General features: G+C 39.1%; 2 protein-coding genes across 2 annotated transcripts; one reads left to right on the top strand and one right to left on the bottom strand.

The window, feature by feature from the left end:
- The first annotated feature begins 4,152 nt into the window (after positions 1–4,152).
- On the top strand, positions 4,153–9,368 carry LOC122638602 (dihydroflavonol 4-reductase). The gene is made up of 6 exons (XM_043831466.1): positions 4,153–4,330; positions 7,292–7,462; positions 8,191–8,408; positions 8,543–8,702; positions 8,792–9,002; positions 9,092–9,368. The coding sequence occupies exons 1-6, from the start codon at positions 4,153–4,155 to the stop codon at positions 9,261–9,263; spliced, it is 1,110 nt and encodes a 369-aa protein (XP_043687401.1). The 3' UTR covers positions 9,264–9,368.
- A 1,998-nt stretch (positions 9,369–11,366) lies between these two features.
- Positions 11,367–13,921, bottom strand: LOC122639737. The gene is made up of 2 exons (XM_043832667.1): positions 12,963–13,921; positions 11,367–12,185 (listed from the first exon to the last, which is right to left on the bottom strand). The coding sequence occupies exons 1-2, from the start codon at positions 13,633–13,635 to the stop codon at positions 11,551–11,553; spliced, it is 1,308 nt and encodes a 435-aa protein (XP_043688602.1). The 5' UTR covers positions 13,636–13,921; the 3' UTR covers positions 11,367–11,550.
- Between the last annotated feature and the right edge of the window lie 2,991 nt (positions 13,922–16,912).

The raw sequence follows: 16,912 nt of genomic DNA, 5'->3' as shown, positions 1-16,912 counted from the left end.
TTAGCTTGAATTATATTTAAAAAAGGGAAATTTTTTTGGATCTACTTAACACTAAAAAGATTTACAAAACTGAAATATATAAATTATATTTTACAGGTACAAATTACGATGTTGAAAAGATTTACTTAATCCTGTGAAATTAAAAAAATTAAAATAAACAACTTAAAATACCCTCAGGACCCACCTTCTTCTTCTCATGAATTTTTTATTCAACTGCTTCACAACTCCCGCCTTCCTTCTCTTTGATCTTTTATTTCAATCAGAATTGCTTTCGAGTTAAGCATTTTGCCTCTCTCTCCCCTTCTCTTCTTCGTGCTCTATTGCTCCCTGGGTTAAATCCGTCGGAATGATGTGCTCGACTTTTTTGAATTGGGTTGGCTTGGGAGATGAAAGCTTCAAATCGAATTCTTCTATGGTGTGGAAGGTCTTGCATGACATTGGTTTGGAGTTGAACTGTGGGAAGAGTGATCGGTTTAGGTGAGGATGCTTCTATGGTATTGGAGTTGGGACAACTTTGCTGTCAATGGTAGCTTAGAGGTCTTCCAAAGCTTTGCTACTCTGCACTAATTCTTTTTCTAATTTACGTATGGCCAAATATTTCAGAGACCTCAGAAATAAAAAGAAGAGATGGGACGGTGAACAAGAATATTAAATGAGAATTGTAACTTCTCAAAGCAGTATCAAATAAGGCTGAGATTTTACCAACAGAATCGTCTAGCTCTCTTGATGACTTCCAGGCCAGAAAAAAATATTTTAATAGAGTTGAAAATGGTGCAATGTGTTGGTTGCAAAAAAAAAACTCAGAAACAGAGTATGGAAAATGGTTTTTTTGTATTTTCATATTTGAAAAACTAGAATCGATTCTAAAATTTCAGAGAGATTAGTCTTTTAGTATCTAGGATGAGGAAGATAAATAGTTCAAGCGAACTGAAACTTGACCAAAAAACAGAGGTTTCGACTGGCTTAAAAAGCAAGGGAAAACTGAGGGAAGAAAAGAAGAGAAACAGAGAGAGTAATAAGAGGAGATCTGACTTGAGATGGAGTAGGAATAAAACTGAAACAATTGGACCCATAATACTATACGATAATTCTAGTAGTAGAAGAATGCAGAAATGTTCCTTAGTCATCGAAGAAGTTGTCAACGATGAAAGATTCCAATAGAAGTCGAGAGCAAGAGAGTGAGTGAGACTAGATAAATTACAAAGATGTTGGGGGTATTTTAAGAAATTCACTCAACTTTTTCTAATGGGTTGGGGTTTTTGTAAATCTTTTCTACCTTAAAACTAATTTGTGTAAAATAAATTTAAAGTGCACCGGATGGGTAAATCTTTTTTTAATCATGTAGATCTAAGCAATTGTCCCTTTAAAAAATTGGGTGAAACTGACATCATTTGTTTTTAAGCTTGTGACAACACCACACATGATCTTATCATATGATGTTCCTGTGTCTAATGTGGTCAAGTAACGTTCTTTCTCCCATATAATAATAATGGAGAAGAGTTCTCTGTGCGCAGAGCCAAGTGGGAGGAAAAAGATATTCTCCAACTCCAACTCTTCCCCAACCACCCATTCAATGGCTGGAGGATTTGGACACGCATCCCCAAGTGTTAAGATGTGTGTCCAAATCTTTCTAGCAGTTGGATGGGTGGTTGGAGAGGAGTTGAATGCCCAAGTAGTTGGAGAGGATCCGGATCCCCAATGGGAGAAAGCAGAAGCATCAATAAGGTTAGTGTTTTGCCTCCCTCTGTGTGAACACATGGGTCACGCTCTGGAAAATTGTCTCCTGTGATTCCCTGCTTGGTACAATTGCCTAGAACCTCTAATAAGAGGGGGTGGACCCCACCTGGGGCAATGTGTTCGGGCAAGGGGTAGGGTGGTCATTTCGAATTCCCTATGAGAGGAATTATAGGAATTGTACCGGACAGAGAACCATAGGGGATAAAGATCCGTCCTGCTCCTCCACAAAGTTATTTTTCTCAATAATAATCTATTAAGAGTAGGAACAAGCCCTCATTCAAGTACTACTTGGAATTTTTCCCCATTGTTAGAGTCTAGTAGTAGCACACGTGGGCTTTGGCCTAACAATTTGGCAGTGCCTAGTTAAGAGGTTTGGACATTTGGTCACTTGATCAATTCATCACAAGTGTACTGGAGCTTGGCATGCACCACTATATAGCTAGTCCAACCCGTTGGGCCAACTAGGCTCCCACTCCCCTCTCTGGGCCACCAAAGTGGTGAGCCCACTTGGCACAAAAAAAAAGGTCGTGATTGGAGAAAGTTTTTCTTTATCACATTATCTTAGGATTCACAAACCCCTTATAAGGTTTTAGTATATTTACCAAAATATTCTCTCGATACTCTTTCACATGTATCTAAAGCTCCGTGGTGAACGGATTTGTGGTTTTTAAAAAAAGTGTCCCTTTTTTTTTTTATTATGTAATTAGAGATGGAAACTGTCAAGCTCATGATGTTGCTTAATGGGCTGTCTTTTTCCTAGGTTAGGTTTTTGAGACTCCTCCTTTCCAGAGGATCTCATACCTATTGCAAAAGTTTTTAACCCCATAAAAGGGTTTGCACACAAAAAAAATTAAATTAATGCATTTACATAGCATCTATAATTTGATGTATTGGCCAACACATACAGCCCATATCAGTTTAGGGTTTCAATGTGCCTTTGATGGGTTAAAAGTGAGTGTCATAGAATAAAACCCAGCTCAAAACCTCCTTTACGTTCCATGGCTCCATGGTCCCACTCTAAACACTACAAGGGGGAGGGTGGGTTGAAATCGGATCATCTACTCATACCCATACATGTAAGGATGTAAATGAAGAGTCGAAATCCGTTTTCGTATCCGTGTTTGTATCCATTTAGCACTATCCGAATTCGTCCGAAAGCTAAATGGATACTGATACGAATAGGCTATAGCTATCCGAAAAGCTTTATTTACATGTGAATGAATAAAATATCCGATCCGTATCCGTATCTATATCCGTTTAGCACTACCTGAATCCGTCCGAAAGCTAATCAGATGTGGATGCGGATATAGCACTATCCGAGCCGAATCCGATCCGTTTACATCCCTACATACATGTATGCTTTACCTAGAATTAGGTGATGACATCTATCAAATTTGTTGCCACTAATAATAATAATAATAATGGGAAAAAAAAAAAAAGGTAACAGGCTGTACGTGTGACGTCAAGACACAGGAATGGTGAAATGATTGCTCCACCCCGTGAAATGAAAAATCTCATCTATATTGGATGCCCCCACAGCACTCTTATTGGTCAAAAAATTTATGTAATCGTAAAATATGGCCCATGTTCATAACTAACGGAGAAAAAAAGATGTGTTGGTTCATTGGGATCATAGTATCCCTTTTTTCCTGTAAGGCTTATTTCATGTTTTTGATAAAGGAAATATATAAACTAAACCCCAAGGGGCAGTGCAGTTGGCAAGAAACGAGGCCTAAGGAAGCTAAAGGTCTTGAGTTCGATTCCACCTCCCCCTTGAGACCATCCGCCTGAGAAGAAACTCTCTGTTGAACATGGGAGCCCCAATATTTCAAATGACAAAATGTCTGCAATTGGACTCAAACAAGGCTAAGCAATTAGCTGAAACATTGCCTGCTTGTTGATGCAAATGTTTAAAATCATATTTTTTTTCAAAGATGCCATTGATGGGTGATGATTTAGAGGGATAATATATGGTCCACTTGATACAAAGGAACATGGTCGAAAGATTTCATTGAGAAAGTAAGAAAACCCTAAAATCTTAAGATTGACAAGAAACCAACAAACATAGAAAAAAAAACAAAAATGTATGTGGGACCCATTGGCCAGTTTTCAAATCCTAGCCATACTTCAACCGACACTTCACAATTCTAAATTTAGTTGCCGACGTAAAATCTTTTCTTGAGAAATTTTCCACAAACGCAAATGAATCCAAACTCGATCACTACTAATACTTAACTGTCTTGCACTTATCTCTCCACTTGCAGGTTATAATATATACTACACAATACATTATTATGGGGAACCCTAATTAACAAATATAGTGTCTCCTACCCCTTCCTTCTTGGAATCTACCAAACAGTGGTGGTGAAGTTGAAAGAGTTGGGAGTGAGTGAATAACTCAGAGAAGAGTTTGACATGGAAGAAGGTGGCGATCATGAGCAGCAGCAGCAGGTTATTCAGGTTCAGGCTCATAGAGAAGATGGGGCTCCGACGACCTTCTGCGTTACCGGGGCAACCGGTTACGTCGGATCATGGCTGGTTAAGTCTCTCCTTCAAAGAGGCTACTTCGTCCATGCCACTGTTCGAGATCCAGGTTCTCTCTCTCTTTCTCTTTCTAACACAGGTGCTTCAACATGGAAGTTTGATTTCAATTATAAACAAAACCCATCTTCTATAGAATCTAAAATGAATCTTCCTTAGAGATCGATTTCTTTCTTTCTTTTTCCTCCTCTTTCCATGGTGATCAGTGGTCACCATGGAAAGATTGGAATTTGGAGCTTCTCCAGTTGGAAGGCCAGAAAATTACAAGGAATGTAGAATGGGGGTGAGTTGGGAATAGACTGATCAACCTATCATATGATATGTCAGTCCCATAACAGAAAGAGCTATTCACCTTTCTCTGCTTTATTGGCTTCAATGCCGGTAAAAAGTAGAACTCATCTCACTAGCTCTACTGTCATCCAAGAAATTGTTAGGAAATAACAACATAGTAGAATAGCGATTTGCAAAAGAAGTGAAAGGGAAAGCACACACATGAGATAGAGATTTATGTACGTGGTTCACCCCCAAGAAGGTAGGCTACATCCACGGTAGAGCGATAGGTCCAGATCCACTATTTTGTGAAAAAAATACAAAACGTCACTCACACCCCCACATCTCTCAAAGAGATAACAACTATATATAGTTACAATATAGATAAAACCCTAACCCACGAAAGTACAAAACTGTGTTATTGGTGAAGCCTGATCTTAGTCCAAAAGTGCGGTAGTGATTCTTCGGTGGGCCATTTTGCCTTTGAAACGTGCTAGAATGGTCAAAAAGATTTTCGATTTGTTATGTATTTCGTCCTATGTTGGTTCAGGTCTGAACCAGACAGGATAGGTCTCTAGGGGCAGTTTTGTACTTTGTGGGTTAGGGTTTTCTTATACATTGTAGTTATCTCTTTGAGAGATGAGAGAGTGAGGGTTTGTATTTAATTCACAGAAATAGTGGATTCAATCTATCGTTCGACCGTGGATGTAGTCTTCCTTCTTGGGGGTGAACTAGGTAAATCTTGTCTTGTGTATGTGATGTGTGTGATATATTTCTCTTCCTTTTTATGTTTTCTTCTGCAAAATCGTCATTCTGTTGTGTTGTTTTTCTAACAAACTACCCTTAGAAGCCCACTCGATCCGGTTCGAGGTTCCGAACCAACATAGGGAGAATTATATATCAAATCTAAGATCTTGATGTGCTTGCTGAAGAATCACAGTACTTTCTAGGTTAAATCTGAGATTAGATTTCACCAATAACAGAAATTGATGTCAAAGGACACCCGGAAAAATAGTAATGAGGAAGTGTTTGCTGTCCGGGAGAATGGTCCCTACGTCAGTGCACGGTTGGGTGGTCATTTCGCCTCTCTATGTGCATGGCGCAACACACACTCCCAGACAAAGTTCTTTTCCAAATCGTTATCGTCTACGGTTCCCTGACCGGTGCGGTTCGCTAGTGCCTCTCACAAGAGAGGGGTGGGACCCACTTGGGGCACCTGATCGAACACTCTGCCCGGATGGGGTCCACCCTCCTCTTGTGAGAGGCACTAAGGAACCACACCGGTCAAGGAACCACATACGATAAGAATTTGTTCTTTTCCCCTAATAGTACCAGGAAAAAAACGTTGCCTAAGATAATTTCATGCCCTCCTTTTTCCCCTAAAATAACAAGAATTCAATCAAGTTATGCTAGGGTTTAAAAACCCAGAATCCAGACTCGGCCAGATGGGGATCAAAATCGACTGGAGAGTCATTGGGTAGAATCGAAAGAAAAAAAAAAAGCCCTGACCCTAGTTTCCATACAGGGATTGGCCAGTCAATTCCAATTATGACGAATTGACCTATACGATCCTGATTTTTAAATCATTGAGTGAGGCCCATAGATTTTACTCAAAAAAAGTTAGGCCCATTGAATCCTAAGGTCTGACTTTTTGACTAATGGGACATGCGATCTCACAACTTATGTGAAGAATACTTTTTTGTCTTTTTTTTTTTTGGGACCTGGAGGTGTCCGGCCTTTGGCCGATTAATTCCCCCAGGGTTCGTGCACGATCCTGTAACACATACGAATTGGGAGATATTGGGGTCCCCATGTTCATTAGGAAGTTTCCTCTCAAGCGGGTGGCCCCAAGGGGGAAGGCGGAGTCGAACTCAGGACCTTCAGCTTCCTTAGGTCTCCTCCCTTGTCAACTGCGTTGCCCCTTGGGGTTTATGTGAAGAATACTTATAAATACTAGTGTATAAAAATCCTCCGCAATGCATTGTGGTGTGGTCTTGCGAGCTTGACATATGGACGTGGCGACATCCAACGGTGCCAAGCTTGAGAAGGAGAAAAAAAAAAAAGAAGTGCAATCGAATTTGCACCGTTGGATGTTGCTGAGTCCTCGTGTCGAGCTCGCAAAGCCACACCGCAGTTCACCGCCAAAATGATGCAATATAGAGGATTTTTTTTCCCTAGTGCACCTTCCCTTATTGATTAGTGTTTCTATCTTTTAAGGATGAGTTATAACAGAATCCCAACACTGTGCCCCTCTTTGGCCTCTGGCCATGCATCATGGTTCGTAACCTTGGGATCAGTCAAGGCCAATACTAATCCAGATCAGTTAGGATCGGTCAAAAGTGATCACAAACTGAGTTTTATTGGATAGTCCTAGAATCGGTCCGTATCAATAAAAAAAAATGTTAAATTTAAATAAAATAAAAAAAATAGTCTAAAGTTAAAATAGACACATATTGTAAGCTAAATCATGAATGCAAAAGGGAAGAAAAAAAATTCAAAAACAAAGAGATTTAAAAAAATCTTAAAAAATCAACTCTTGCACGCGTATCGGATTGAATCGGGCAATCCAAACAATCCCGACCCAATGATTCGTTCAAGGATCGTTCGTACCTTGGCTCAGTCATGGCCGATACCGATTCGATCCAAAGATTACCAACCATGTTGGCCATAGGTGAATTGTCCCCCATATATGATGGAAAATCAGAATTGGAATACTCGGTTCTAATCAATTCACTAATTACAGAAAAAGTTTCTCCTCTCTTGTCATGTTGGAATGGTGGTGACCGGTTGAAAGTGTTCAGAGCTGATCTTCAAGAAGAAGGTAGCTTCAATGAAGCTGTACAGGGCTGCCATGGTGTATTCCATGTGGCAGCCTCTATGGAATTCGGGGTGCCAGCAGCCAATGAGAATGTTGGTAAGTTCTTCAATCTCTTTTATATATATATTTGGCTTATGCTTGCTTGATCAAATTAATCCATGAAGAAGCGAAAAGCTTTACTTATACATGACTAAATGGGAAAAAAGTTGGAACCAAAGTCAATAATGGGTTAAATCTTAGCCTCAAGATTTGGGCTGTTAGTAGGATGGGCTCATGTGGCACCTACAATTACGTCCAATGGTTTAAGTATTTAAGGAATCAAGGACTTTGGGCTGGGGTATGGAGCAAGGTTCGAGTAAGGGGAATCGGCAATGGGATTACATAAAGGGGTGTCAATCCGGTCGGTTTCGGTCCAGAATGAATCAGTTTCGGTGTGGTAAGGGTAAATCTGAAACCAAATCAATAAGGAAAGCTACATTGGTTTCGGTTTCGGGTTCTTATTAGTTTCTCTATTCGGTTTGTTTGGTTTTGATTTCGGTCCTGCTTGCCATATTTATGTATGCAGACTTATGAGCGAAAAAAATATGGTTTTAATGAGTTTTGGGCTTGTATCTGGTTATTTCGGTTTCAATCCGGTTTTCACATGGTTTCAGTTTCGGGTTTAGTCTTATGGTTTGGTTTCAGATGTACAATACCCCAGCCCAAAGCCAGTCAAATACGGATCGGTTCGATTCGGGCTAGGTTATTTACATATCAGAGTATGGCTTTGGCATGCACACAGCCCTGCAATTTGAAGTTGCTTACACAGTTGTTCATGATTGAAGAGAGTTATGTTGAAACGAAGATACTCAAACCTGCAATCAAAGGAACCATAAACCTTCTTCAAGCATGCTCAAGGACAAAATCTGTGAAAAGGGTAATTTTCACCTCCTCCATCAGTACTATCACTGCCAAAGAAAATGCTGGGAGATGGAAATCAAAAGTGGATGAATCTTGCCAGAGCTCTGTCGATCAGGTCTGGAATATGAAGGCTACTGGATGGGTAAAGTATATTCTGTTTTCCATTAACAGACCATGAGATTGTCCAAGTAACATCTCATCTCATTTATTTGTAGTTTCAGACAGATGGGCTAAATCCATGGACATGGTTAGCTTATCAATATTTCTAAATTACAGGTCTATGTCCTCTCAAAGCTTCTATCAGAGGAAGCAGCATTCAAATTTGCGAAAGAAAAGGGTATTGATCTTGTATCAATATTACCAACCACAGTGGCTGGTCCATTCTTCACTTCAACTGTTCCTGCAAGTGTTCAAGTTCTCTTGTCACCTATCACAGGTGCTCACTCAAACATTTGACACTTCCATCTCTTTCCAATGATGCATGAAATTTCTGCAACCAAGTTCCTGATACTGATACTTCTGCAGGTGACCCTGTTCTATACCCAATATTATCTGCAGTTCATACTAGATTGGGGTCTATCTCTGTTATTCATATTGAAGATATATGCAATGCCCACATATTCCTGATGGAGCAACCTGCAGCAAATGGACGATATATTTGCTCTGCACACAGTTGTGTTATGTCCGAATTGGTAGACCTTCTTGCTCTGGAGTGCCCTTGGTTAAATATATCAAGGTAACTTTTACACTTTAAGCTACACTAGATAAAAATTTTAGCTGGGTTGAAGAGCAATATCAGTTATTTCCTCTGCTTTCGTCCTCCAGGTCTTGTGAGGTAGATAATGGTTTGATCCCTTCAGAGATTTCTTCCAAGAAGTTAACAGGTTTGGGTTTTGATAACAAGCACAGTCTAGAAGAGATAATCCAGCATAGTGTAACTAGTTGTGTACAGTATGGGTTTATAAGTCGACCTGACCATAATAATGGTTGTCCTTAAGAATTCAAATTAACCTTGATAAACAGAGCTCCATTGTAGCCAACAAATAACAAATTGAGTAAGATGATAATGAAGTTGCAAATTGATTCAGTGTTCATTCTTCAATTCCAACGTGACAACATGCGAAGGAAAAGGAAGTTTTGTATCAGAGCTCTGTAGGTATCACTTTGATAGTTCTCTCTTTCCTTCTTAAGAGAGTCTTTATCCTTTTTCTATTTGATTTCTTTACTGATGGCATTGCCGAAAGTGGAGATTCAAATCACTGCAGCCTGATTTACAACCAACCTGCGGTCGAGCTGATTTGCCCAGATGCTAGTCCTGTACATCCTTTCATCTTTTAATCAATTCTTTGCTAATTAGCTTCCCCTCCCCCCCCCCCCCCTCTCCCACACCCCCACAGAAAAAATGGCAAGATTTGGGGGGGGGGGGGGGGGACCAACCCCCAACAACACAGATTGGGCGAATCTATCATTCTGTTTTGCTAGTGCAATAAGGCGAGATTTCAGGCTACAAAAAGCTTTCAGTTTCAACTGGGTGTTGTCTCTATTGCAAGCTCAAGGACCACTTGCTATAGGTTCACCAAATAATCCAGATCACTGTAAACCAAACGGCTGATGGATCCTAATGTTGTATTGGTGAAGTAAGGATAGAACCAAGAGAACATGCAGGGAAGGGGGAAGGGGGAAGGGGGAAGGGGGGGGGGGGGGGGATTCCTTTGGCCAACAACATGTGGTCCTAAGGAGGAGCAGTTTTTCATTGAGCTTAACCTGAGACAGGCAAAACATCGACCCAATGGCTTGAAACTGAAAGTGAAGACAACCAGATTCAATGATTCCAGTAAGCTCGCCTTGAAGCGTTGGCAGTTTATTCCAAAACTCACAAGCAACATGGATTTCAATCCAAGTTGCCCAAGTCATTTTAATTTCCACTTCACTGAATCATACCACCTGCATGATAAGTTCTTGAAACAATAACAGGATTTAAACAATCTATTATGAGTTTTTTTTTTAAAGATTATGAATAGCATAAATTATTGAGGCTTTCATAAGATTCAGCTTCAATGGGGGTGATGTTAAATTTAATATAGTAATGATGCTCATTTTGTCACAAAGCTGGAGCCCCAGGACCACTGTAATTCCATTTTTTGTGTTCCCCCTCTCTCAGGGCACCTTGCCTTATTAAAAATTCAAAGTAGAAAAAAGAGGTCCACATAAGATGCACCCATGTGAACAATATACAGTCCTCTTGTACCATTTTCATATTGTTGCTTTCAGTTTCATCTCCTCCTCACTGTCCCCATCCTAATATTTATGAATTGACTTAAAAAAAAAAAAACAGATGGTACAATTATATATTTTAACCATATCTATGGAGAGGTGCTCTTTTAAAAGTAAACAGCAGTTGCAGTGTAGAAAAAGGACACACCTCATGCATTTACAGAAACTGTGATGTGAAAATTCCTCCAAAGGGACCAATGAAGGCACACAGAGAGAGAGAGAGAGAGAGAGAGTGAGAGAGAGAATGAACCTGACTGTATCTTTAATGTATTTCTTGTCTGGTACCATAGAGTTAAGTAAGAAAACAATTATATTACAAAAAATTCAAACCAGGATAGGTATAGACTAGAAGAGAATACTTAATCTGCCTATCCAGGGCATATAGCAATCAGTTTTCGCATTTGTCCTATTTCGGACTTTCCTTTGTCACAAATATAAAACAACTAGAACCACATGCCCACTTTAGATTTTGTAATGCAAGGTGACATAAATTTATTTGCTAGTCTGCAAAGATTCCCTACTGAAGAACATGTACATGCTTAAAATCCTATTATCTTAAACCATTGGCCTCCCCTTAATCAAGGAGATTTTTCATGACTTCCCCTATTTCAAGTCACAACCCTACTTCTAGTTTATTTAATCAACTCTCCTGCTCTTTCTTCTTCCTTCTACAGTTGACCTGAGTTCCTGATTCGTTCATTGATGAAAGTCAAGTTTGTGCCCCTTTTCCTGCGTTACTTCCCCTTTTGACTAGATCTAAGCCTGCTCTCCTTCCCATGTGGGATATATATATCATGGAAGTCAATGTAGATCAATAGCAAAAATGTTTATCTATTGACAAATAGTCATGAAATTAAGGTGGTAAGGAAGAATCAACATCTTTGAAAGGAGGCATTAGAAAAGGACTGTACAGATAATTGAAGCACCAGAAAGATCAAAACATGAAACAGGGTAGTAATGAAGAAATATGACTACAAAAACTATGACTTGTCACAAATTTTGTTTTCCTTTCAGGATTTGCAGATTACGACAAAGCAAGGGAGGAGAGCTCTAGGGTTGAGTAAATAGAGCTCCTCGATATTTGAATAAAGACCCACTTTCCCGGCCAATGAGTCAAACCCTGTTTGGCCTGCTATTTCTTGGATGTTCTCCAAAGGCTTATGCACCCTTCCTGCAATCACTCTGCAGACTATTAAAGCCTTCCTCACAGAGGAGGGATGTTCTTCATAGAGTTCAATACACTCAAAGGCTCTTCCACTTGTTGAAGTTGTGAAAACACCAATGCCTCCCTTCAGCTCTTTCTTTGTGGAGAACCCATGTCTTATAATCCAACAAACGCTGCATTTCTCGGAAACACAAAGATTGGAAGAGCCATTCATTCCCAGAGAGCATGCTACAGTTGTGCCGTAGAATCTCAAAAGCTCATTCCCATCAGCCAGGCAACGTGGGTGCTTCTTGGGGAGTTTGCTGGCTTTGACTTTCACCATCTCCCTGTATTCTTCAAACCGAGCTAGGGTCTTCTGCATGTTATGGACCTTCAAAACCCTCTCAATCCTCCCACAGTTGTTCTCAGACTTTAACAAGCTTGCCCGGCAAATGATCTCCACGATCTTTCTAGACGAATCTCCTTCAACAAGTTCAGTAACTGTGCAAAAGCAAGGAATGTGACATACTAAGTTACCATGTAAGTACAATGAACAAGATAGGCTTCAAATTGAAAATTAGAGCACCAAATACAGATGAGTACTAGATGAAGCAGAAACTCTGCACTCAAATGTAATAATAATCCAAATTAAGTATATGAGCTACAATTGACTTGAACATCATGAGGAAATGGCGATACTGATTGAGATTCTGATTTCTATACTTTCATGGGAATGTTTATAAATTAAGGCCTATGACTGAAAGATCTAAATGCAAGCTTTTGGATACCAAAGACGATTGACGATTTCCAAAAGTTTCAGTAAATTTTGACAATAATTCACGAGGGTAGGTACGGACAGTAAGATCCACCAAGGAAACAAGTTGCAAATGTTTCAGAAGGGAAAGTATATTTTTTCAAACAGATTAAACAGTAACATTGGAACTGGGATCATTATGTGTTCCCAAATTGATACAATGTAGGAGGGGAATTCAAGTTATATTGGGAGAAGACTGTCTCATATTGATTCAGATCTGAAGTACATGATATAGAACCGCAAGAACATTGGGTGGGAGAAGAGTTGGGTGGTAACTTTGGATTAGAACTCAGAGAGCTGCTTAACCAATTTCAGTTTAGTAACCAATCAAAAACACTAATAAACATTAAGAAAGCAATACCTAGTACAACTTTTCGAGAATGAACTAAAGAAAGGAGAAGATTCTGAAAATAGAGCAAACACTGAAGTATAAACTTGAAACCTGAGAAGAATCTTAATCTTACCAGCATGCTTGGACAGATGATGAGATTCTAAGGATTCCCACTTCCCGAACTGCTCCCCACATCTATGACAAGTCACAGTAGAGGAGCCATGAGAATCAACCTCATGAGAAGCCCTAGGAAAGACGCCACCATCACTAATTCCACCAGAAAAAGCAGAACCCCCAAATGCAGAGCATTCTCTATTACAGAAAGAACCTGGAGACTTCCTTGGAGGGGTTGCTGAGCAACTAAACGAAGGGTTGTAAGGGTGCATGTTAAGGTGCCCTGCTGGACCAGGTGTCCCAGGTCTAAGGGTACCAACAAAGGTTGAGCCACTGCCGCCGCCGCCACCACCAGCAGTAGCACCACTGCCGCCGCCGCCTTCATGTAAACCTCCAAAGCCGGTGATCTTGAGCTCACACCTTGAATTGCTGAGAATCACTTCATGGGTTATTGGGTTGAGGAATTCACTACTCCCAATAGATCTTGGGCTGCAACTTGGAGGCTTTTCTAAGTGTCTCTTACTCCCATGGATAACATCTTTTAGATTCGCAATGGACCTTGAACAGCCAGACCTACCAGCTTTTTTTGTCAATATGGTGCGCAAATGACCACTAGCTTTTGGATCATGAACATCCGAAGGCTCTGATTTACAATGGAGGGATCTCTTCAGCGAAAACCAAACTGTTGGCATCTTCTTCTAATCTTCTAACTATCCTGGGTTTTTCTCTGCTTTCACATAATATTCAAAACTCTGCTCTGCAAGTCCTTTCTGTTCTTCACAAGAACTATTTTCAAGAGCAAGTTTGAACCAACCATTGGATCTGTGCAAAAGAAGCTAGATATCAAAGGAAGTCAATCTCACCCAAAAATTATTTCTACTTTCGGAAAGGGAACCCTCCATATCTGCAATGCCTCTCCCTCTCTGAAAATAGAAAGAGTCATTTTCACGACCACAAACACTGCAAGTTTAAGAAAAACCCAATTCAAAAATCTTCATGAAACACCTAGACAAGATATTAGAGATATATATATATATATATATTACTTCAAACTTCGAAGCACTTGGAACCATGTGCTGCAAGCCTTTTAAAAATCACCCAACAATGCAGACTTGCACAACCCATCACACGGATGCATTTTGGAATTTGCTACCCAATGAGATTCTAAGAAAGAGGGAAGGAAGGAAGAAAGTCAGTAAAGGAGCTTAGAACCAGAAACCACGGAAGCTCGCTAATAAATTTAAAATAAAAAAAAAGGAGAAATGGATATTCAAGAAAAAGGAAATCTTTGGCTCTTGGAAACATGGAAACCAATCTCAGAAGCCTTGTTCTGTGGCATTAATGTCTAGACAAAGCACAGAGAGTCACAGACTACTTCTTACATGAAAAGAACCAGACTATTCATGGGAGAAGAGGTCTGAGACAGAGAGAAATGGAGAAAGAGACTGTTATCAGCAATATTAGAATAGTATTGAATAGTTCAGAGAAAATTGCAGACTTGATGCCATTGCCAAGTACTAAAAAATTTTGATTTTTGTAAAAAGTTTGAATCTAAACAAAATCGTAACAAGCCAGAACGGTTATTAATGATTCTTAGGCTCTTAGCGGTGTACAGCAATAGCCTCTCATTTATTATTTTCATTATCTGAAGAAGTTGCAAATGGAACCGCGGTTTCAGAAGCCAGTGATAATGTGGGTCTTGCATTAGAGCAAGGCGACAAGAAAGGGTAATGGAGCTAACAGAATTTGCTACTTGATGTTATGCACAGTATCAGGACTCACCATTCCACATGTCCCACCTTTAACTTGCCAGCTTGAAGGGTTAGGCCAGCAAGCAAATCCTCTGGTTCCAACATTAATATTGAGAGAAAGTATCATATTTGCCATTAGATTGGATGGTGACAATAACAAAGTAATGTTGTGGCATTCTTCTTTGCTTTAATTTTGGTATTTCCCCTGTAAACCCAAGTGAGATTGGAAAATTTTCAAGTAAATCTCGTGTTTATACTAATTTAACCTAGTAATTTTGTTTCTCTCTACCATGGTGAAGAGCTCAAGTCCTTTGATTAGCATTTCCTGGTATTGGAGCAGCTTGATTTCATCCAAAAAATGCTGTAGTGATTCTTTGATGGGCCATTTTATTTTCGAAACACATCAAAATGGTTAAAAAATTCATACATCAATGTCATAGCCCTGACACCTATAGAGCTCGTTGAGAGCTTCGATTTGATATGTATGTTGACCTATTTTGGTTCAAATCCAAACCGGGTGGATTACAAGGGTAGTTTTGTACTTTCTAGGGTTAGGGTTTCCTTATAAAATGTTATTATCTCTTTGAGATATGAGAGAGTGAGGGTTGTATTTTGCTTCAGAGATTAGTGAATTCGTACTATTACTTGGTTGTGGACGTAGTCTTTCTCCTTGGGGATGAACCACGTAAATCTGGTCTTGTGCATGTGTGTTTTTGTTTCTCTTTACATTTTCTTCTGTAAATTGTCATTCTGGGCATTGTTTTCTTAACATTTTCACCCCGTAGAAGTAAGGGATGGCAGGATAGAATTTTAATTCATTCCACTTATTTTCCTTTCAAATGGATTGAGTGTCAAGGAGACGATAGAAAACAGAAAACATCATCTGTGAGGACTTAAAGCCTTTGGTTGTAGGGGATTTCTTTGTTTTTGCATATAGTCAGCTAAATCAAACTTCTAAGTTTCTATTCCAGTAATTTGATTCTATAATTTTACCCAAAAAAAAAAATTTGATTCTATAAGCATCAGTTATGATTAAGGTTGTTAATTTCAAACCAAAATTGTTTATCGAATTATTTATATCTAAACCGGCAGACCCATTATTATTTGGTTTGATTTTAATATTACATATTGTAGAAGAAAATTAATCGGTTCGACTCCGGTTTTGAATCGATAAATTGTTGATTCTAAACCGTTAAGGTTATTTAAAACCGATAAATCGAATATGAATTGAATAAAAGAAAATACACCAAATAAAACCAATTATGAACCAAATAAAATGAAGAACCAAACCAATTATGAACCATATAATAAAAAATCAACAACAAATCAAATCGGAACCAATTTTAAACTATTTAACCGAAATCGATTATTAATCAGTTTCAAGTTCCAAAATTAAAAATTCCCAAATTATTTTTAAACTGATTACCCAGATTTATCTCCCATAACCAAGAAGAATCTAACCTGGACCTCAATTAAAAATGTTGTATTTTGGGTTCTAATGGAACTATGGAGATTCTAAATCACTGCCCATTCTTTTAAGAGGATTGTAATGTCCCTGACTACACATATAGGAACAAAGAAAAAGGTAAGAAAGAACAATTCCAAATATAAATCGGTCCCAGAGCAGTGATTGGTCAAAACCATTATTCCCTTAATTTTGGCTTCAGATGGAAAAAGGTGAATAATTATGGGAAACCTAAGCTCCAAAGACAAACTCTTATTATTAGCTTTGAACACCGACTCTCAAGGAACTTTCTCATAAAGTTTTAAAAATAGCTGAAAAGGAGGCATGGAGAGGCGCTTCTGTCTGTGAATTCATTTAAATATAGTAAGGCAACATGTAGAGTTAATGTGGGACTGTGACATTCTTGAGTTTCTAAATACTGAACCAACCAAATCTATGAATACTGAATCAACCAAATCCATGAAAGCGGTAAAAGTGATTGATCTTTAAAATAATTTAAAAGAAGGGGAAAGGGTTTTCATTTTTGTTTATTTGTTGTAGAAGGAAAGGGTTTTCTTAACATGAGGATGTGTATTTTTTTTATTAAATTTTTTGAGAAAAAAAAAATAATAAATCTGGGGAAATGTTCTCTATCCGGGAGCACGGCTCCTAAATGTGTACGGGGCATCAAAGGGGAGTGTTATTTGTGCATTTCATGGGGGGCAGGACGGTCGCCCCCATGTCTCTAGGCATAGGACGCATACTCCTGGATAG

The sequence above is a fragment of the Telopea speciosissima genome, chromosome 9 (genome assembly GCF_018873765.1).
Source record: "Telopea speciosissima isolate NSW1024214 ecotype Mountain lineage chromosome 9, Tspe_v1, whole genome shotgun sequence".
NCBI classification, from domain to species: domain Eukaryota; kingdom Viridiplantae; phylum Streptophyta; class Magnoliopsida; order Proteales; family Proteaceae; genus Telopea; species Telopea speciosissima.
Note: the sequence above shows the minus strand (reverse complement) of the source record. Positions and strands in the feature narration are given on the sequence as shown.

Bases quoted from the DNA above. Each gene is read 5' to 3' on its own strand.
- LOC122639737 (XM_043832667.1), bottom strand. From the start codon at position 13,635: ATGCCAACAGTTTGGTTTTCGCTGAAGAGATCCCTCCATTGTAAATCA. The intron at 12,186-12,962 runs GTAAGATTAAGA...GCTTTTGCACAG, and splicing joins TCATCTGTCCAAGCATGCTG to TTACTGAACTTGTTGAAGGA.
- LOC122638602 (XM_043831466.1), top strand. From the start codon at position 4,153: ATGGAAGAAGGTGGCGATCATGAGCAGCAGCAGCAGGTTATTCAGGTT. The intron at 7,463-8,190 runs GTAAGTTCTTCA...TCATGATTGAAG, and splicing joins AGCAGCCAATGAGAATGTTG to AGAGTTATGTTGAAACGAAG. The intron at 8,703-8,791 runs GTGCTCACTCAA...ATACTTCTGCAG, and splicing joins TCTCTTGTCACCTATCACAG to GTGACCCTGTTCTATACCCA.